General features: G+C 40.7%; 1 protein-coding gene across 2 annotated transcripts in view; it reads left to right on the forward strand.

Annotated features, from left to right (window-relative positions):
* The first annotated feature begins 2,777 nt into the window (after nt 1–2,777).
* Nucleotides 2,778–23,593, forward strand: part of LOC124155337 (opsin, blue-sensitive-like) — a 46,871-nt gene continuing 26,055 nt past the window's right edge. Inside the window, exons 1-5 of one of the 2 annotated variants that reach the window (XM_046529070.1) lie at nt 2,778–2,915; nt 8,374–8,482; nt 10,425–10,634; nt 15,226–15,441; nt 21,440–21,570. In XM_046529070.1, coding sequence (XP_046385026.1) covers nt 8,448–8,482; nt 10,425–10,634; nt 15,226–15,441; nt 21,440–21,570 — 592 coding nt within the window. In that variant the 5' untranslated portion in view covers nt 2,778–2,915; nt 8,374–8,447. The remainder of the gene's footprint in view (nt 2,916–8,373; nt 8,483–10,424; nt 10,635–15,225; nt 15,442–21,439; nt 21,571–23,593) is intronic. The other variant, XM_046529069.1, reaches the window with a different exon arrangement.

The raw sequence follows: 23,593 nt of genomic DNA on the forward strand, positions 1-23,593 counted from the left end.
CCATTTTCAATGAATTTTCAAAGTACGATCCTAGAAGATTACTGCTTCACCGATCAAAGATAAGAGGATTTAATGAGCTTGCAGGCGAAATACATTTTCTGGAAATTGGGAATGAAACCAAGGGCATTGTTTTACAGATCGCCATGGCGACCGGGAAAATGTTGATTGATTGATTTCTACATAAGATAATTTTTGGAAATTATGTATAACTCTTTGTCAAGTAATGTTCTGCTAATTTTCTGCTGTTTTCAGCATGGTATTTGACATAAATGGTTCCAAGAAGCGGAGGCTTCTTTAATGCGACTCGTTAGTACATATATATCTCTGAGGGCACATGAAAAATTGTGGCCTTATAAGATCTCTCTGTTTCGAGTCTACAGATAACTTAACCGATGGAAGTTCGATATGGGCCATGAATATCCACGATGTATACTATGATTGCATACGTTGCAGGATACGGTTCACATGGTTCCCTAGCAACCTAACAACAAAACCTTGTTTGATTGTTAGGTTGCTAGGGATTGCTTTTGATGTTAATCATTCACTATGTCTTTGTGATAGCAGTTTAATAAAATAAGTCGTGTGCTTCTAACCAAAATAAGGCATTGACCTCATTTGGTAAGTCTTACAAAACTGGCATTCCTAAAATTATGTTACCTTAAACAGACCGTTTCCTTGAATTTTCAACTTTTCATCATTAATTTAGATAGACATGTATATTTTTCAGATTGTGGCATATCTAATATAAGTGGAAATTTTAATGAAAACTGTTTCAATGAACAAAGTGAGTGATTTAGTCGTCTCTGAAGAGAATGTGAATGAATTTTGTATGAGTAAACCTAAATAACATCTGCAAAATTATTATTTTATGGAAAATACATCAACTATTATTCTCAATCAGTGTTTCTGTGATTCCTATTAATATCCCTAAATCTTGCACTTATTGTTAGCCATTTTCTATGTATCCTTTTCTCCAAATGGCATCAAATTCTATTTTACTTTGTCCATTTCTTTCATTATATATCCAAATTTGCATGTAGAGGTCTCGTTCTCTCTGGTACCTTAAATAAACATTGCTCATATACTTTTGATTTATCAAAATTTCCTTTTTCTTCCCATATAATTTCTTGAAGTATTCCCAGTCGAACTTGAATTTTATTTTATTTGCTTCATCAATTTTCCAGGTTAAATCCTATTTCATGTTGAAATTCCTGTATCTTTCATTGCGTAGTGATTGCCGAAGTCATATTCTATTATCAGTCCATCATTGTAGGCTATCGTTGGTGCCATTGATTTTAGTTTCTAATAGCATGTGGGGACGTTAACCCCATGCAGACCCCATGACTTGAAGGACCTCTATGGTATCTTACCTTGTCTTGCCAGTCAGGTGAACTTTACAGAGCTTGAATGTCCTTGCTTGATGTACACTAATGATAGACATTTGCATTTGGTTCATGGAAAATCATTAGGTTTGCTGTATACCAGATATAGGCGTCTACATTTGGATTAAATTAGGTATAATGCTAACTTTGTACTCTCAGTAGGGATGTAAATCTTATGTAGCTTTTTATATAAGTTTGCACAAGTGTTTAAGCATGTTGATATGGTGTTTATAATAAATATTTCCATCAGAAAATTTCTTATAAATAATATTTTTTAAATGATATTTATAATAAATTTTCGTATAAGAAATTTTCTTATAAAAATTTTCCAAAGGGACGGTAGAATTCGCAAGTACGCAGCAATCAAAATCATTGGTCGCTTGCTCTATCCAAAGATACGCGAGTACGCATGAGGCCACTGCTGCAGTTGGCCCCAACATCACCCACTCACCTCACGCAGTTTTACGCGTTTCAGTGGAGGGGTCCTCCAGCGAAATGGTCGCTGCGTCGGGTTGCGACCTCCTCAACGAACAGTTTTCATGCTGGGGGCCAACAAATTGAAAAACAGCAGTGAATCTACAGTTTTGCATGATCAAGATATAAAATGGAATCTTGTGCCTTCAATGAGGGAGTAGAAGGCAATAAATGCGCGAATACGGAGAGATCAGTGGATAGGAGAATGAGAGGTGCGCCAGAAAAATCTCAGCATTGTTGATGATGATGTAAACAGCAACGGCAGTAGTGAATCCCAAGACTCGAGGCGAGGCTGCCCCTAGAGATGACAACGCCGCGCAGGAGAAAATATATGCTCCGCATTTGGTCTTCAACGCCGGAGACCCAGAAATAAACGGCAAAACGATGCGAGAGCAATCGACGCATGACTGCGACGACGCGACGTTCGAATCCTTTGAATTAACTGTAATTATCCCTTCCATTTTACGCTCACGAAAATACATATAAAACAGGTACGTATTTAATTCTGTAAATTACGTCTGCAAAAATGGCGCTCGGTCGCATCGGAAGCGCCATTCGTCTCCACGCCGCCAGAGGCGCTACCGCCGCCACTGAATTGTATTAGTATTAGGGGTGGTGGGGGGGGGGATTGTCCCTCTATTTGCATGTCACTCGCACGGATTAATTAAAGAAAGAATGGGATCCGAAAACAAGGCCATGACAATAGGAGGGGTTTCTGGAAGAAGACCTACACGCGGGCAGGGACTTTTATTGGGTTGACGACGCCATGCGCGAGGGGATGGGGGGGGGGAGGGGGGGTAAGAGACAACAGGTAGGCATGGGATCGAGGTTTCGCGAAAAAGGGGTGCGATGGTCCTTTGTTTTTATAATTATCACGATGGGAATGGGCGGGGGACGGTATAAAAGGTGTGCTGTTGGCGCATGCAAATCGCCAGTCTTGCTCAGCAGCGCCAGTCAGCGCCAGACAAGAGGGCCTCGCCGGGAGCACTAAGTGAAAGGTCCGACGAAGAGCAGAGAGACATCTGGGAAGGAGCAGCAGTACTAGCAGCAGCGAGTCAGGTGGGAGACAAAGGCCGGGCCCCAAACGGCTCTCCACTTCACACGAGGGAGCACTTAAAATAGGATCCCTCCACACTCAAGTGCGCCCTCAGAGTGCGAAAACAATTCCCGATGGCAGTAAAACAAAGGAAGAGACGGTGGCGAAAGATCATCTCCCGTTCTTTGAGAAAAAATCAAATCATGCTGCCTCACCATTGATTCATTATAGGAAATTAATTGTAAAAAAAAACAAATCGTAATTATATTTCTTGCCCGCGTAGTTTGATTATTATTTACAACTGCAATATAGATTCCTTCAGTGTTCAGGGTTGAACCACTTCAACCTCGCTAACTGATCAAATCGAGATGGATCCTTGCACTTCTCTTCGCAATCGATATCCACGAGTCGATCCTAACAGTCGACTTCCAGGGCGGTCAGCTTCGATGTGTAAAGCAGGCTTTTGAAAGAAGTAAATTAGAATCGACTATTGAAATAACCATGCATCGATTGACACGATACCGCCTCGATAATGAGCGGGAAACTGCAACTCATGATAATTGGGTACGCTACACCATATATACACCGCCTAATAGTCAAGAGTATATTGAAATGCAATGGTCCTCTCCATTCAATGCCCATCAAAGTGAATTTCCGTCGTAGATACAGCAGGAGACCATTCCATCCATGTCCTACTTCTGCTCCACATCCTGCTGTTCTCCTCAAACCCATCTAGCTCCTAACTGACATCATCGGAGGCTTTCCCGTTTCCGATCTCATTGAAGAATCCTTCTCTGGTCCTCCATCGGGTGAAGTTTCAAGAATATTTATCCGACATGTTTTCTGGGAAACCTTCCACTAGATATATGATCCTGGGTATATTTATTTTCCAAGTAATCGCACAACGAAGCTCTAAAATTCTTTCTTGGCCAATGCGTGTCATCTCTGGAACGCCTTGCACAAAACCATAAAAAATTGTTCCTCTGTCGTTATTCTTAAGATGAAATATTATAATATATTACTTTCTGACCACTAAATGTTTTTACAATGTTGCATATGTTAGTAATTGCTTGTAGCAGTTGTGTTTGCACATTTAATAAGAGTATTTCAGTGCAGCTCTTATACTGTTTACTTTTAAAAAGTACACAAATGAATTTTTAAAATGATCCTCCCCGTCAGCCCTTCCATTCCCTCATCTACGTCTCGCCTCCATTCATCTTGTCGTCCGATGGAGAATTGGCAATTGGTTCGGGGCGGGCCATTGAATTATTCATCAGCGAAACTTAATACTTTCATTTTTGCTTCATAGCGTTGATGGCATGAAAGTCATTTAATTTGAATTATTTCTAATCGATATCGAAGTGGGAAAAACGAGCTCTGATGTCACAGGCTCTGTTTGCATGGGTTGAGCTTACATTTGTCTCTCGACGCCACAACAATGACAATAACAAAGGCGAAACTCGTTTCCAAAATGGCGCGGAGGGGGTTTCCGAGAGTCCCTTCTCACGCGCATTCCTTTGTTATTGAATGCAGTCGGATCTGTCCATAATGCAAGTCAACACAAACGGAAAGCTTTAAGATTACTGCTCAATATTAATGCTAAATAACGCAGATAATAAATATAGCGAATAGTTACGAATCTAGCATTGGCTAGCAGTGAGTGTAGGATTGGTTTACTTACGCCAAAAACTAAATGAGGACTGAAAACTTCGATTGCTGAAGGAATAGGATATATTTACAGGAAAAAAATTAATTTCAAGTTGTCCAGAGTCGAATATTTATTGCTTTTGATTCCAAATACTTCGCAAACATTCCGTTCCCTTTCATTCTGAACCATGTATACCCTTCCCAGCTTAGCCCCCTTCCCCTCACTATTCTCCGAACACACCCTTTGTCCTCCAGCAGCTATTTCCTAGAGTCGCCACCATCGCGTCGTGCGATTCGCGGCTGCAATTGGTTCAGTTTTCACGTGACCTGCAAGAAATGTCAAAGGCGATAAGGGCCACCAGGAAAAGTTATCGGGGAAAACTTTTCATGGCTGAGAAATCTCCAATATATAAAGAAATCACTCTTGGCGAAATAACAGAAGAGAAAATGGTTAATCGTTGAGTGCTCAGCAGTTACACCAGAAGTCTGTAATGAAATAGTTTTTCTTCACGTTATCGTGAATCGAAAAATCTAGACGGAAAATGCAATCAACGACCAGCGCCCTCTGAATTCCCAATATAAACGAAAATGGATGACCTCGGCGAATGAACACGATCGGGTGGGATGATTTCGACTGATCGTTCTTTGACTAATTCCATTGGGTGCGGTGATCGATATAATGGGAGAAAATCGATCACTGCACGCAAAACAATGCAAGTCTGTTCGGGAGCAATTGAAGGCAGGCTGAAGCCAAGGTGATAAAGGGGATCTTGGGCTGAAACCCCTCCGGTCCATCCAAACGTGGCGATGCGTCATTTTCAGCGGATTTAATGGGCTAACTTCGATTGTAATAATGGGACATCTAGTGGCGAAAAAATGTTATGAGGGATCCAAGTATTAATCTTCCAATCTTCCAAGTCGCAACCTCATTCGGATATGAGTTGAGACATAAAGTTTCGAAGTTTCCATGTAGTATTTGAATGGAGCACAACGGAGTATTTGCACCCGTAAGGATTACGAATGCAATGCCGTTAATACGATTAAGTGTATCATAAATAACATTGCTTTCAATTAACAGCATTAAGTGTTGCTTAGGCCGTGTCCCAATCCACGGTTATGCACCCTTCGTGCCCTTGGTGACGTCACACTCAGGAAGTGACGTCAGGGAAGGGTCGTCCCAATACGCGTAGTGCAAGGGTTTGAAGGGCGTGAGGAGTGTAGGGCACGAAGGGTACGAGAAAGGTACCTACGTGCCCTTCGGCGGTCGACGCGACGAAAGGATCGGAGATCACCACCCCGGCAGAATGTTTTAAACACCTAAAATTATTCATACCTGTTTAAGTGAATGTTGTTCAATCAAATTTACGGAAGTTTTCATAATAATTATAAGGAATGAAGTTCAATATTAGGACAAACGTCCGTTCCGTGATGGCTGGCGTAATGGCAATGGTGTGTATATTCGTGTCATCTTAACAAGTTAATCCTGTTGAGTAATGTAAAGTTTTTTCTAATATATCGCATTTGCTGCACAAATAATAAATGAAGATACTATTTTTGAATTGCGTCTTCTGTGCCATGTGCTATTACTCTCATACTGTGAAGGTTGGCTCGTTGTTTTATGGCTTACAGGCATATATCACAAGCCAAAGTATTTAGCAAAAAGTGATAAATATTTAACAACTTGATGTGAATGAATGTGGGGCCTAAACATTATATTCACCGTAATTTACATTCCCATCTCCGAATCATGTGCTTCCATGGTGGAAATTCCACCCAATTATGAGCTCATCAATCTCGGAATTTGCGTTGGTTTTATTGTAGAAACGTTGTAAATGAAGGTACTTTTAGTGCTTCCGTTCATGAGCATCCATTTGGTGAATAGGAAGGGATTAAGTGTCAAATTTAGGTTTATTGTCGAATTTTAGTCAACAAATTCGTTGTTATCAGAAGCAATATAAATTCCAAAAGCTAGAGATTTAATAAGGTTATTTTTTATTATCCCAAATCATGTATCTATTCATTCAGTTGAACGTAAGTTCGTATGAAGCCAACTATTTATCTTAATTGAATGGAATACTAAGTTAAGGCTCTAATCGTGAATTAGAAGTATGTTTTAACTAGCTTATCATTAATGTAAATGGATCATGCATGTAATTCTTCGGTAGCGTGTATCCTCATTTTGTTCCACTGAACTTCAGTTTATGTCGATGCGGATTATGTGGTACGAGGTTATGTAGCACTTGAGTAAACCTACTTAACGATCAAGGTTACTATTTGTCATCAACTAAATATATGTTTAACAATATATCAATCAAGTGGAGTGGTTTCTGGGGTTGTGGTACTGGATGGTGAAATGTTATATCACTGCATATTACCCTTTACGCCGTATTTAAACTTAACGTCTTTACTGATTAACCTCACCATAGTCTGTAAAATTAGTCGGATGGTACCTTTCATGGCATTTTAGCAAGCCTTCTATTACACCAAGGAATTCTTTTCATGTGATATGCATAAGTAAATATTTTATATTTACAACTTATTCTTATTAATACTTAAACAGCACATGCATGCTCCATGATATTTTGTATTTAATCGTTATCTTCTTACTGTAATAAGGACGATTTAGAAACGATTTTTACAGCAAAAACATTTATTATGGTTGATTTGGCACAAAATCAGCATTTGTGGAAACCGTACTTCATTTGTTTATGATTCACACAATAGCCAGTTTCTTCCTTGGCGCTGGCGTCGGTTGAAAGAGCACGAAGTGCGGAAAATTTCCCAAGGGCGGATAGGGCACAGGGCGCAGGGTACACCCTTCTGGATTGGGACACGGCCTTAGTTTGTGTAATGATTAATATTTAACATGGATTGGTTTCGCATCGATATTGAGAAGACGAAAACGCTCATCTATTGGCTATTCCGTATGTGACGTCATTTCGTACTACCTCATGAGCGCACTACCCTACGGTGAACTGCGTATGCGTTTTGAAAACTTTGGTGGACCTAATCGGAATTAAGGAAAATACACTCAAGTACATACCATGGAATCAGGTTTCGTGAAGGCTTCTTCAAATGATCTCCCGAAGTTGGATGCTTTAATTTCCTAAGTGACCATGCTCATTATTTTGAACCAGAGCAACTAGCTCGCCATAGAAATTTATTTTTCTCCTTTATACATGCCATGTCACGAAGTTTTAATGTTGCACTGGCTTTTTTTCCGTTGTTTGGCCACATCCATAATCAAGAACAATCGACGGGATATCTTATCAGAAGTTCAAAGGTCAAAGAGAATAAACAGAGTGAGAGTGTTGGGCGAGCGAGAGGCACAAGAGAGGTAGTTCGAGGTAGAAAAATTGATAGAGAGCTCTTGTCGTCAGCGTAACGAAGAAATAAATGAATTAAAAGATGTATATGATGGCATGAGCACACGTTGAATCTAGTCCACGATTCCACGACATGCCTTCTTTCCAAACTCAGTATATGCTGTAGAGGGGCTCACCCCAGTGAAAAAATATGCTTGAAAACGCAGTAGTACGAAATGACGTCACTGCTCTGAGAATATGTTTCAGCGCAACGTTAACTTTGCCAATTTTAATAATTAATATCTCCATAAAAACGTACCCCACTGTACTCAGACTCGGAATTTAGCCTAACTGAGGTTTAATTTTTTAAAAGATCGCTTCCCAAAAACATGCAAATGCTGTATTCGATAGGTCATTCTCAAGATGGCGAGATGCGCAATCTTCTTTGCTTCACTTGAGTGGATGAGCATTTGTTTATATTTGTTTATTTCCCCACCCTCATCCCATTCATTCTCTCTTACAACCGAAGCAGGAGAAGCGGCGGCGTCTGCAAACAGCGATCGATTGGTCTCAAAAGGGCACCACCAGAGGACAGCACGAGCGATGAACGCGAGCCACGCCATGTCGGCCCTCGTGGGGTGAGTTCACAGTCCAATGCCACACCCACCCAATCTAACAGGGCACGTCTTCTGGTCACCAGAAGATACTCTGATGATGAGAAGACGCTCTGATGAATAGAAGGTGCTCTAGTGACCAGAAGATGCTCCAGTGACTATAAGACGACGTTAACCGTCGGAACCAAGGTCATGATTTATAAAAATTCTGTTTAAAAGCAAAGTTACGTTTGATTCATCCAAAACGTTCAGCATGCGCCACAAATTACGGCCGGAAACCACCAACATCGACACAAAAAATGAAAAAGGGAACGTACGAGAATTAAGCGCCATGTTTTCGTTAAGTCCGCATGTATTATATGGTGCTACAGTGCTTTTCAATTTTCTTTCAGAACACAAAATAGCAGATTTTTCTTCGACAATAATATTTGGCGCTCATAAAATAATTAAAAAGTTCTACTTTCTTATATGAATTAATTATTTGTTACTTGATTGTATCGACTCTCACGTCAACCCATAGTTCACCCAAGTTGTCGACAAAATAGCGTTCATAATGTATTCACCGTTTTCCGAGCGACAACAGCCTTTAAAAAAACAAATCAGGATAAAAAATTGCTAATGTTACGATGAGTAGCTGATTTTCAATGCGAGCATACGTAGAAATAAATTCAATTCCATTTGCATTCATTTCATTATAACCAAAGGAAAGTTACCCACCGAGAAACTTAACTTCAAATTCGTTCGATCTTGACACTGGCAAGTGATCGCCGTGCTGTGATTTGCATTTGAAAATTCCTTAGCATCGATAATTATGATATTTATTATCTTTGGGCACAGCACCCTTAAGAGCACCAATGTTACAATGGTGGGGTTTGAGGTAGTTAATTTGTTTTCTATTTTCACAATTCTAGCGATCGTGAAAATAGAAAAGCAATGAAAGTGAAATATAAACATAAAATCGAAAATATTTCACATAAAATGAACCTAAACTAACAATACAATGAAAATGAACAAAATGATGTGGTCCCCTTTGTGTGAACATAATCAAAACAACTGTGCAACAACGCCACAAGTTCATTTTTTGAGCATACTGAATTACTGAATAATGCTTTAATGTATAAGGTGGGAATGAGCGAATGCCTGAGTATTAAAAATATTCTTTTTGTCAATGAGGAGGGAATTCCATAATTTTGTACATTTGACCATGAAAGAGTGATGGTATTCAGTAGGTCTGTTGGGGGGGGGGGGGGGAGGTTCAATATAGGTGAGATGGTGAACTTGTCGAGTTCGTAGTTCGGCACTGTGGTTGCTGTGTAACCATATCAATTAAATATTTTGGTTCTGAAGAGAAGAGCAAGGATAGAAGGACTACACTGAGTGAATAATTACCACAATCAATTAATCTTCCCACAATGCGGTTGACGAATCCTTATTTCTTCAGGGCTATGCCGAAAATATTCCTTATAAGTGTTCCCCACGAGAGGTTCGAGGTAATCGTGACTCCCAGATCAATCATTCCCTCCGCCTGTCGCCTTCACCTTGACACCGCCCACACCATATAACTGGGGACGGCCTACACAGAAAATGTACGACCGCGCTTTTACTCAGATTTAGTTCCAGCCCTCAAGCTCGGTTCCACGTATGGAAATTCCTTAAGTCCACTGAGAGGTTACTAATTCCCTACAGATGAAAGCGACGTCAGCAAATGAGCGTATTTCTTCGCTACTTCGGGATCAGATATTGAAGAAAAGGAGGCCGATTATGCTCCCTTGAGGGACATCGGATGTCACTTTTAACATCATAAGAGCTCATTTGGGCAATAACTACTTTGGCGTACGATACGAACTCAGACATTCGCGAATCTCATTTACATTTTTTAAATTTATCCTGCATGAATGCAATTGGTTTGGTTAAAGTATTACTTGGGTGAGGTGTGCATTCATTTGAGACTGGTGTGGTGGCGCAGGGTGTCGGGGCCGAAGAGCCTGCTGGCCCCTGACGAGGACGCCTTCCTCGGATCCAAGATCGACGATGCATACATGTCTTACATCCACCCGCACTGGACCACTTTCCGGGCGCCCGCCGCATACCAGCACTTCCTCCTCGGGCTCATCTACGCGCTCATCTTCGTCGTCGGGATGCTGGGCAACATGCTCGTCATCGTCACCTTCTTCACGTGAGTACCATCCACTCATTCAAACATTCGCATTTCATCCAAACATTCGGGTTCCAATCTCTCGTGCTCCTCAAAAATACTATTTCAAAGCCTCATTGTGGATGGAGATGGGGTGATTGATTATCAGTCAAGTTTTGTTACGTGATAGTTAACAGGTTATCTTTCTTCTCAAGGAAAGCGGAAAAAACTTCATGGTCCCAATTCACGCGAAAATATTCCTAGGATAATTTGATTTAATTTGAAAAATAAAATTTTAATTCACACTATTTTTTCTAGGTGTTGAATTTTGGTATTACCAGATAAAGGTCCTAACCATACTTTTTGAATATAAAAGAACATTTCCAAAAACGAAAACTCTTCATCGAAACCCTAATTACCACTTTCACCTCAACCTCAGCGTTATATATTCAACGTCTTCAACGCCCATCCCAATCATTATCCAAGTTCACACGCAGTAAACTTCTTTTATAGGTATGTCACATTTTTATAATTCATCATAAAATCTCCAACCAACGTTTCGCGAACTCTATTGCAAGTTTAATTCTTTTCAAATATTTTTTAACTTTTATGTTATGAATACTTTTTCGTTCTTTAATTTTTGTTATAGATAAATCTCTTTCATTTACAATTGATACATTTCACATTTCTACGAATAATAATGTCTTCAATGAAAAAATTATTATTCATTATTATGTATTATTTAATTCTCCTGTGAAATCATTATTCAAATTAACATCACTAAAGGTTCGAATAGTTTGACGCATGTGTATAGATTGCTAAAAATATCCCCCAGAATGCATGGCGGAAACTCAAAGGGCGGAAGTGGGTGGCGGGGCGGAACGGGGAGAGCGATTTTTTAAGTGCAAAAAAAGGCGCTGCGCAAGAGGCAATAGTCCAGATTGGTGTTGCTTAACTCATAAGCGCTTAAGCATCGCTCAACCCGCTCCGCCCCGTGTTCCCCTACATATTGAGGTCAGAGCGAGTCAGTCTGTCTGCACCTTGCACTGTCACACTTTGGGGTTTATCTGTGTCAGTCGTGCCAATTGTGCTACACTAGGGATGGGATTTCGGGAATCCGTCGCAGAATGTCTGCACGCTCATTTCAGGCCATTCGTCCCAGCGCTGTAGCTTGCCATTGCGTAAACGTGCAAATACAGCATGCCCACAAAACAGGAGACAAACAGTGGCAAGCCACAATTGATTCCTGCCTCCCCACTGCAGTGGTTCCCCGTTGCAAAACTCAAGCAAGCAGCAGCAGGCGCAACACTATGGCAGGTAACGGCGCCACAACGATAAGCGACGATTCGTAGCGCAGCAGATTCAAGCTGACTGAGGAGCAGGCAGGTTGGCACTGCCAGTTGGTTCCTTTAATCTGACTGCTCGGCGCTCTTATTCATTTCGTCTCGCTTTCTCCCCTTTCATTACAACGCAGTGTCACCATCATCACAATTCAGCAATCCTAAGATTGATTTGAAGCAGCTGTACATTCCGCCCTCGCACCCACTAGCCTTTTCCTATTGGAGCATTTTTTTCTTAATACCCTGTCCTTTGCCGTCCCTTGCCCTTCTTCCCTTCCTCCAGTCCTACGATTGTCTTCATCAGTCCATCGTGTCTCAAAATGTGGACAAATAAGTTGTCCCGTTTTCTCCTTCAGGTTTTTTAAAAGTTTTTTTTTCCAGGTTTTTCCTCTTTTCCCCCACTCTTCTTAGCACTTCCTCATTACTCACACGGTCGATCCATTTCATCTTCATCATTCACATTTCGAATGCTTCCACTCTCGTTTCTCATGTTAGTCGGTCTCCTATCTTTGCAGCATGCTAATATCTTAGTTTTATTTTTGTTAGTTTTTATCTCTCATTGCCCTTTCCATATTCATCAGTCTTCTTCAAATCATTCTCGGACTCGGCTAGTACCGCTATGTCATCCGCAAACCGCAGATTCTAATTCTATTCCCGAGGATATCGACACCTGTAGCCTTCTCTTCGATTTCATCGATGGCTTTCTCGATGTAAACATTGAAACTGACGTTGCACAGTGCATACCCTTGTCTCAACCCTTTCCATGTTCCTGCTTCTTCGCGGTTGGGTCTGAATTTCATCAAAGACTTCCACACATGCCTTGTACAATTCTTCGATCAATGTGGAGAACTCCAAATTCTTTCAGAAGTCTTAGCATTTGATTACCATTCCACGCAGGACTTCTCCAAGTCGACAAATACTATGTACCTCGGTCTGTTCTTCTCCATTCTCTAATCTACGAGCAGCCTTAGAGTTGAAGTGGCTTCTCTTCTTCCCTTGCTTTTCTTCCATACGCATAGGTCCTCATCCAAGCATTCACGTGCTCCCCATTCTGTTCCTCTGTGGATGGATGCAATGTCTTCAACACATCGTGTATCATGAGTCCTATGGCCCTAAAATCTTCACGCTTCTGTCCTCTCTTCTTTATCGGAATAGCAATCATGCTGTTCGTCTCCAAGTCACTGGGTATATCTCCTCTTGAGTACATGTCGCATATGGTTTCGTAAAGCTGAGTTCAAGTTTTCTTTCGTAGGTCTCTCCTTGCGGCGTCGAATTCTGATCTTAATATGCTCGCTCCCATGTCACCCTTTCCTACTTCACCTTCATCTCAGAAACACATTCCGCCTCCGTTGCATAACATATCCAGTTATCTATTATTTCCATCCCTTCGCTTTTTCTTCGATCTCCATCAAAATACTTCCATCCTTTAGTCCTATGATATTATATTTTTCACTCCGATCTTGCCATCCGGTCAGGATCGCCACCGGGTCAGGAACTGCATAACTGCCGACGCACAGTGAACTAGAATCGAAAAAAGCTGGCCAAAACCTCAAAATCGATTTTTTTGAGCTAGGAAGTTGAAACTTCGCATACATATTCTCAAATAAATTGTGCATACCTTTCCAGATTATTTATTGTTATAGAGTTTGTTTGTTTATAAAAGAGTCCGTTTCCCTACTCTAAGCACACGATTTAAGTCCATTCTCCGTAGTGGTATATGAAATACACTAAAAAAAGAAACCTTTCAGTGCACCTCTTGCAGTGCCCAGCGATTGCATAATGAGAGTCATTCGTAGCAATATTTATTGATTTTACTTTATGGTGATTATTTTCAATCACTATTACATCTGTTATCCACATATAAAAGTGAATGAGACCATATTGCATCCACGCGCTTGCCGCGTCGCCGTACTCTCCGCCGCCGCGGGCCAGAACCGGAGTCGACCGCACGCTCGAAAAAACGATTTAAAATTCGGGGTTGCAAGTTGGTGCAAGGTTTTACTTTAGCTTCACAATATAGAAGCTTCAAAGAACGACATGATATAAGTTACTTAGTGAAAGTCGATGATAATATCTACTTTTTCTATACGTTTATGTAAAACAAAGGGCTGAAAACAGGCTCCGCTTTTTTGTTATGTATCTATGGTGAAACAAAATCTTTAAAAACCCTTCAAATGAAAGAAGTGTCAATTAAGATGGTATAGCAGTTTTGTCAATAAAACTACTCACGAAACCACTGCACGAGGATAAAGTCGGCAATTTTCAGAAAAAATCGAGGGTCGCGTTTTTCGCTAAATTTGTCCAACTTTGACCTCACATATATTGTTAACGTGAAAACCCAGGAAATAAATAATCTGGAAAGATATGCACAATTTATTTGAAAATATGTATGCGAAGTTTCAACTTCCTAGCTCAAAAAAATCAATTTTGAGGTTTTGGCCAGCTTTTTTCGATTCTAGCCCACTGTGCAACGTTTCGATGTCCGACTCGGTCATCGTCCTCACGGCTGTAAGTCAAAATTCTCTCTCGACACTCACAGCCCTGAAGACGATGACCGAGTCGGACATCGAAACGTCGGCAGTTATGCAGTCCCTGACCCGGTGGCGATCCCGAGAACTCTTCACTAATTGTAAATCCATTCGCCAGGAAAGCACGAAATCGTTCTTGCAGTAGTGCTTCACAATTCTTCGCGCAGATTCCACTTTCACTTATAAAAGGTTATTTTGCACATCCTCTCTAAGATTAATCATCAACGCTTCTCTAATTTGGCGACAAATCTCGCTCCATCTTCTCTTAGCAAAGAATGTCTTTCCATAGTTTTCGCTTTTGCGTGATTTCGAGCGACTTTAAAGAGCTCTACGACTTCATCCGCCATCCATGGTTTTTTCTTAACAACTCATCTTCTCCCCAGAAATTTCTGTGTCCACTTTTGATGTATTTCCATCTATCCTCCAACTGATTTCTCCCCTAGATGCCCCCATCGGTTCTCCAGTGCGTCTTAAAATGCACGTTGCGATTTCAGAGTTTCGCGAACTTTTTTAATTATTTAGCGTAGAAATGGCTAAAAAACGATCAATTCGAAAAAGTTAAAATTGGGTTTGTGCATGTATGTGTGTGTGAGTTTATATAGATATATGTATATGTATATCGTGAAACAAAGACTTTTCTTCATGACAACCAATGAAACGGAAGTATTTCTTTGGAAAATGATACAAATATTCGGGTTTTCATAACATTGCAAAGAGTGTGTAATGTCTAGGCATTATTTGACTGGGTTTCCGGATTGATTTCAGGACGAAGAGCCTTCGGACGCCATCCAACACGTTCGTGGTGAACTTGGCGATTTTCGACGCTCTGATGATGTCCAAGCTGCCGCTGTTCGTGCTGAACTCGGCCGTCGAGGGACAGATATTCGGCAAGATCGGATGCGACATCTTCGGCCTCGTGGGCTCTTACTCGGGGATGGGCGCCGCCATCACCAACGCAGCCATCGCCTTCGACAGATACAGGCACGTCTCGTTCCCGTCGAAATGTTTGTTCGCTCAATGCCCACGATGGTAGCGGGATACTCTTGCGCCAACACACATCTCCAAGGGACGAAACTGTAGTCATGGAAACACCAACACAATCTACTACAAAAGAAAACTTGAATCTTAACAATTCCGAATAGCAGAAAGATCCAACTTCTACATAAGAAATAATATTTCCATTTCATTAGGTGACTGGCTTCATTTTAATTCATTTGAGAGACTAAATTCATTGGGGTGGAGTGGGGTGAGCGATGACAAGGGTTGTTGCCGTGGCTAGAGTGTTGGCTTCGTGCTCTGTGACCACGGGATCGAATCTCGACGGTGACACATATGGAAGCTACCCGATTGATCCGTTCTATAGTGCTGTGCGGTTCGACACACCGTCCGTCGGATGGGCTGCTCATATTTTGTCCTCGGCGCATTGCAAGGGGGTTTCTCTGCACCCTTCCCTCATTATGGCGCAAATTACCTCATTGTCATCTTCTCCAAATACTCTACCATCTTAAATGCAAGCACATTTGTAATTCACTAGATATGATCTCATTAGACGCCAGATTCACGGAGTTTTTGCACATTGAGTTTCACCGTCCGTTGCAAAATTCATTCAAGTTTGAAGACCAATAACTAGGGGTCCCGGATACGGTGGCCATCGCCAGCCAAACTGGAGGTCGTGGGTTCGACTTGTGTAAGTTACACTGAGCATGGGTGTTTGGATTAGAGCAGTTACTCATTGCTGGTATGCCCGATGATGTAAACGCCGATTTGTGCGGGGAAATTAAAAATAAAATATGAACGGTATATTGCTCATTCGACATGAAGACTAAGTATGTCATTTTTTAGGAGGACTGTCAATTTCTGCGTTTCCTAATGGTACCAAAACTTAAATAATAATTTAGAAATACGATCAGAGACAGAATTTTAAAACATTTAAATTGTTGTCGCAGAGACACATTGCCTTTTCGGATTTGTAGCAGTAAAACAGATTGAAACACATACTAAAAATTCGTTTCCATACATTCTAGCTAAAGGAATTCCCAAATGTTATTGGAAGGTTCACGACAGTACGCCCATCAGAATTATATTTTTAAGCAAATGCAAAAATTCGGTATGTTAAGAAGAGAAACATGGAGATACATCTCTCAGTCTGATGGCTTCACACAATGCTGATACCTTACGCAGAACAAGGAGATGGTCACAAAAATCTTACTAATCAAGTAGCTGCAGACGATATTGGAAAAAATTAAAGTATAACAAATGAACCGTACAGAAATATAATACTTGTATCAACAACAATGATAAAGTTCATGAAAAAATATTTGGCTTAAGCGGGATTCGAACTTGGATCTCCCGATAGCTGGTCAGGCGTGTTAGCCTTTTCCCCCACCAAGCCATCTTATCAGAATAAACTTAAAGATGAGTTTTAACGAATCAGGTGTTGACGTCACGAGTCCACATGAGTGTGTAACATAAGACGGAAGTCTTTCTTAGTATGCCACTGTCGGAGAAATTATCATTATTTAAGTAATCTACCGATAAAGGTAGGTTTCCATGGAGTACTAAATAAGTAATCTGGGAGCCTTCCCTTCCTTCCAGCACTGCCTTCTTCAATTCACTGTAAGGCCTACTCCCTTTCAATCTATCTAAAAATCTTATTCTCTTCCTCCCCCTCCCCCGTTTACCCAACATTCTACCCTCTAAAACTGTTTTCAACATCCCCTCCCCGCTAAGTACTCGCTCCATTAAAACCCTCTGTCTCCTCCATATCTCATCTAAAAAGCTGCCTCTCCTCACCCACCATATCCAGCACTTCGTCGTTCCTTTTCCTCTCCGTCCATTTCACCCTCTCCATTCTTCTCCACACCCGCATCTCGAATGCCTCCAGTCTTTTATCGTCCTCCTTCCTAAGTGTCCACGTTTCTGCACCGTAATGAGCTACACTCCAGATCAAACTCTTCCCTAACCTTTTCTTTAAACTCTTACATAACGATCCTCTCTGAGGCTCCTTCCTGTTCATGAACGCCTCCTTTGGTAATGCAATTCTCTTCCTAATGCCCTTAATACTGTATCCGTTTTCCTCAAATGTGCTTCCTAAATAGCTGATTTGCTCTACCTTGCCCAAAAAATAAATTTTTCGGCAAAGTATTTTAATTTAAGAATTCTGCAGCTTAAAATAAGTATTAATTTAATTTTTCAACTATTCAACGTTTATTGTTGAAATGACACATTGCAATATTTCCACTTATAGATTTATTTTACACTACGCGTTTCGTCGTTACAACGACATTTTCAAGTGTGAAAAAGTCTTAAAGATTTTCCTTATATATCTTGGTGCTTGAAGGGGGGGGGGGAGACGAGAAGTGAGGATATTGAAGGCTGTGGGAGGGGGGGGGGTGAAGGGTCGTTTTTAGGGTCTCGAACTGAAGCAGGGTGAGGGGGAAGGAAGGAAAGAAAGGTTCTAGGATGGGTGAGGGTACCCCGCACTCATTCACTGTCTTCTTTCGGGTTTGTTGTGATTGTCCGGATGGAGTCCTCGCCCAGATGATCTTCTCCTCCTGGGTAGTTGACCCCGTGTCCTTCTTCTACTGTTCTTCTGCGGTGTGAAAGTGGGGGTGTAGTGTGGAAAGGGTTTGTACAAAAATTTCTTCAAATCTTTTTCATTACCCCTCGCCATTACTGGCGATACAATATCAAAAACACAGACACATACAGAATACAGATCTCCCATGAAATGCCAAAAGTCATTCCCAGCCGCCCCCCCCCTTTTTCTTGACACATCTGAGTTTGGACCCTAGATTCCCAACCGTCACAGTTGACCCCGAAAAAATACGTTACTATATCCAAAGGTTTAAAAAAAAAAAATTGTACAAACCCTTTCCACACTACACCCCCACTTTCACACCGCAGAAGAACAGTAGAAGAAGGACACGGGGTCAACTACCCAGGAGGAGAAGATCATCTGGGCGAGGACTCCATCCGGACAATCACAACAAACCCGAAAGAAGACAGTGAATGAGTGCGGGGTACCCTCACCCATCCTAGAACCTTTCTTTCCTTCCTTCCCCCTCACCCTGCTTCAGTTCGAGACCCTAAAAACGACCCTTCACCCCCCCCCTCCCACAGCCTTCAATATCCTCACTTCTCGTCTCCCCCCCCCCTTCAAGCACCAAGATATATAAGGAAAATCTTTAAGACTTTTTCACACTTGAAAATGTCGTTGTAACGACGAAACGCGTAGTGTAAAATAAATCTATAAGTGGAAATATTGCAATGTGTCATTTCAACAATATTACGAACTTCCACCACATCGTGCCTAACATTATACAAGATGCACTGAATTGTTGAGGCCTTTACTTTGTAGAATTCCATTATATGGTTGGAAGGAAATTACTTTGCTTTTCTACAAAACAGTTTTGTAGAAAAGCAAAGTAATTTCTTTCCAACCATATTATACAAGATATTCAACGTTTATTTACACAAATATGCACTAAATATTTACGTAAATAGACAAAAATAAAACTTAAACAAATAAAAATTTAAATAAATTTCATCTTCATTTATATAATCGTCAACGTTATCCTAGTCCTCTTCTAGTACTGGAAAATCCTCACTGGAGCACCCAGAACAATTCCAATTGCAATATAATCCCACTTTTCTTCAGCCACATGAAACGGCGCACCCTTTTTTGGGATTATAAAAAATCAATACGGGAAGTTCTTCAGGTGCAGGCGGTTTGTTCAATTTAATTGGGTGCAACCATCAAATGTATACTCATGTATACATTACGTATAATACAATGTAATGGATACTACATAGATCCGTTTCCTTATTTTTAGATATCTTCACGTTTACTTTTTGAGTGTAAGGGAAACTCTTAAGAATTTCAGATAGCATTGAGTATTTACGCTACTTTTGCGCTTGCAATACTTTTGGATAAGAGCCAATGGTCTCTAGAGAGACATGTGCCTCCCGACGTCTGCGAGGCTGAGCATTCTCAGCGCTGGAAGGTTGATGAGGTCACGAACGCGGTGAAGGAATTCAGGGAGGAATGATTGAGGGTAAAAAAGTTCCTCCGCCTCCTGTGTTCAGTTCCCTCTTCTTTTTCATTTCATCTCCTCCTCGAATCGGATGCAACCAGGCTGTAACCAAAGAAGGCAGGAAATCAGCCTCACTAAACGAGTATGGACCAAGTGAGTGAAGTTCCCGCATCCCTTTGTTGCACTCCCGACGGTTGCTAATCTCTCTTACATTTCAGAGGGCCAAAGAATGTTTTATCCACTGACTGAGTGTTGAGTGAGCTATCAGATGGTAAAAACATTACACGGATGAAGTGAAATTCAATTGCAGGAAGGGAAACATGAGTGGTATGCTTGTCTAAAAAGAGCAAGGCTGGATCTTTAAAAGAGGGTTTTGCATTTTCAGACAGGCAATGTAAGTGTTCGAAATGACAATTCCCAAATTTTTTCGTGAGCGAAAGAGTTCATGGAGGTGCTCCATCCGTTTTTAAAACTCTTTCTCGGAAAAATATCGGGTGGGGGGGGGGGGGGTGTACGCTCATGTCTGTAATTCGGACGATAAGAGGGAGTACGATGCACACCTACGAATTAAACGCAACTACAATTCTGGAATGTAGCAATATTTTCGGAATTCCCTATCATTAAATTATATATTTATCTATTGAAAATACCGCCTTATAACTTTTACGCAGAGAAAATTCATCAACATCTAGACCATCTGCAATAAAACGTATGGATTCTCCATTGCTCCTTCTCACTGTAGCTATCTCCAAAATTTGTTATCCTAATGCTTTCCAATCAATTTGTCTGTCACATTTCTGCATTTTCTTTCAATACAACCGAGTACAAGTGATATTTATGGCAGAAACTGTGTGGTCATGAAAAAAGCAACGTTACAAAGTGGGGCGGGAGTCAGCGCCCGTGGAGCAAGACTCAAAAGAGTCGCATGCGGACACTTGCCCCAGGGCTCTTGCCCCTAGCGCACTTGCTACACCAAATACGCCATAACATGGTGAGCTGCGAATCAGCTAACTGCATGAATTTCCGAGGCAAATAATGCACATAAATAAAGGAAGGCTAGACAAACGAAGTAGTCAACGAACGCCCATACCACAGGTAAAAAAACGAGGTCCTACACATTCAATGAACGTTGCGTAAAAATGAAAAATAAGAAAATCTCACATTCTGTCGTTCGTTTTCTTCCAACGACAGCACTCTTCTGCTACACTCACTTTAAACATTAAAGAAACTGATTGAATACAAGTGGCATCATCCCGGTATTTAGAGAAATATTTCGGGAAAGTAATCTTTCCCCACGCGGACTCTTGGCCCTAACTACCCCATATATAACTTTGCACCCGTACTGCGTACAAATTCACTGCTATGATACATTTGTTTTCATTTTATCTTGTACTAAGGGAAATTTGACCGAATTTAGTGTCCTTGAGTCACAAAATGATGGACATCAATGTTACTCGATTCTTCTCATGAAATTCACTAAAATAGCGTTTAAAATATGATCGCTTGGATAATCTTTTCAGAGATTGAAAGAAGCGCCACTTAATGAAAAACCTGCAATGCTGTTGAGTAAGTGTAAGTGAGAGGCAGCTTTTCGAATGCGAGGTCGGATTCCGGCTGCGCATACACACACACACCCCGCCCTCTTGCGTCACAATGAGGACTGAGACAGCTGAAAATGCCATGTATTAGCTAGATCCCATAGACATAGCGCGGGAAGAGAATCAAACGCAAAATGATTATCTGTTTTAAATTTCATGAAATGCCTTTCGCAATTTACGATGGTTTACAAGGTAATTCTCGCTAAGTTTCACTTTCCCACGTCGAAAAACATCATTTTTTAAATTTTATCACAACTTTAGTCCGCTGTGAGTCCATTATATAATGTATATTTAATATTCGGATTGTGTCCAATGTGGCCGTGATTGTTGTTTTTTCTTCCGCAGGACCATCGCCTTCCCTCTGGACGGTCGCCTGAGCATGAAGGCCGCCATTGGCCTCGTGGTGTTCACGTGGCTGTGGGCCACGCCCTTCTCCATCCTGCCGCTATTCGAAGTCTGGAACAGATACGCTCCAGGTGGGACACCACTCACCACTCAACAAACACTCTGCATCGAACTCAAATAGTTCGGAGGGATTGGTGGTGTCAGAGAAATTGCCAATTACAAATGGCAATGACACACTTATATAACGCGCTCCATTACCTCAAGAAATCTGTCAATGGTTAATGACCACCTCACCAACTTAACTCCATGCACTTAAATCTTTGCATTCGGAAAGCACACCATCATTAGAAATTTTGCTTCCTGCTAAAATCCACGGATTAAATTTCATGAGACAATTTCCCTCCACTCTGCACGTTTAAGCGTTTTCACTGTGTACGTGATGATATCGATCCCTGTCGCGTGATTTTGATTTTTTACGTAAAAAACCAAATAGGTAGCCATGCCACTTAATTCCATCACGAATAAACTCAATATATTACAAAAGCATACTAAGGCTTCATCAATTTCGACACCATCGCTTACAGCGGTCTATTTTTCAGTCAACATTCAAGCTATGTTGTGAAACACATAGCATTCATTTTTCACTAACGACAAAAGGGATTCCTTTAAAAATTATTGGCTGCCCATTACAAATGATACAATTAAATTTCATTATTAATAACTGAAAAGTGATTACTTTGTACTCGCCATTTCCAGCTCAATAATTCCTTCGCTCACGATTCCAAATCGTGTCAGCCACGACTATGTCTCGATTCTTGAGTAATTACTAATTAATAGATCATTAGTTTTCAAGTATGTACCTCATCTGAAAAGTTCAGATTACTTTTTGATCATAAAAGATTACTAGATGAGACTTTGAATATCACACGTATCTGGTGGGGTATTTATTGCAGAAGCACGACGCGTCGCACAGTGGGCTGAAATCGAAAAAAGCTGGACAAAACTTCAAAAACGATTTTTTTGAGTGCAGAATTTGAAACTTTGCACATTTTTTTCCAATACATTATTGCAATTTTTTGACGCAAACCGTTTTTCATTGGTAATTTTTTTAACAAATTACTTGGCCTCAAAGTTGAACCAAGTTCGCAAAAATTGAAAGCATCGATTTTTTTTCGAAAATCAGCATGTTCAAATTAATGCCACACCTTCTGTAGTAATTCAATAGAAACAAAAATTTAAAATATTGTTCTGTGGTTTATTATTGTTAATTATTGGTAACTTTCACGACTCAGTTTTATTATTTGGGGCCGATACGATACAAAATGGCGGACCCTGATTTTCGTCGAAATTTTGTGTTCATGTAGGATTTTTAAAAAATGATCACCGAGTTACCTCGAGATATTTCCTCCACATATACAACAAACCTATAGAGTATGATACCAGAAGGACAATTGCGACCTCCTGCGACGCCGAAATTAAGATCGATTTTTCGAACGTGCGGCACGGTTCGCAGCTCGCAGTTGGCCACGAGGAATATCGTGCTCGACAGATGTTGGAAAGTGAATCTTTTAGCACGTGATTGTGTATAAAATATAATCTATTTAGTGCCACATTTATTGTACATTTCGTATAACCTAATTTTTCCGCTGTCTTGCGATATTTATCTTCGATGCGATACTAATTGTAGGACTCTGTTTTTCGTCGAAATATTTTGTTTATTAGGTATTATAAGAAAAGGATCACCGAGTTACCCCGAGATATTGAGTTAACATTACATAAAACTTTTTAGAATTTCCGTCCAAAGAAATCAACTACGACCGTTAGCATCAAGCAAAACATAATCGATGTTTTTGCCGCGCGCTCAGTCCGCGGCAGCTCTCTGATGGTGTGGAATGCCTTGATGCGGCCTACCTACAGTACAATTTGCTATGCATAACCTTATAGTCTTTTATGCGGATATATGTAAATTGAATTACCTTATACCATTTTATTTCACATGGGATTGATTTCACTTAATATAGGGCAATGAATTTCTTTCTTAACCCATATTTATGGACTAGTCACTATTTTTCTACCAATTTCCGAACCAACTGAAATCAAAATATGACAATTTCGTATGGAAATAGTAACCCTTTTTGCGGGTAACACTTCTTT

Source organism: Ischnura elegans, chromosome 3 (genome assembly GCF_921293095.1).
Source record: "Ischnura elegans chromosome 3, ioIscEleg1.1, whole genome shotgun sequence".
Classification (NCBI taxonomy): Eukaryota; Metazoa; Arthropoda; class Insecta; order Odonata; family Coenagrionidae; genus Ischnura; species Ischnura elegans.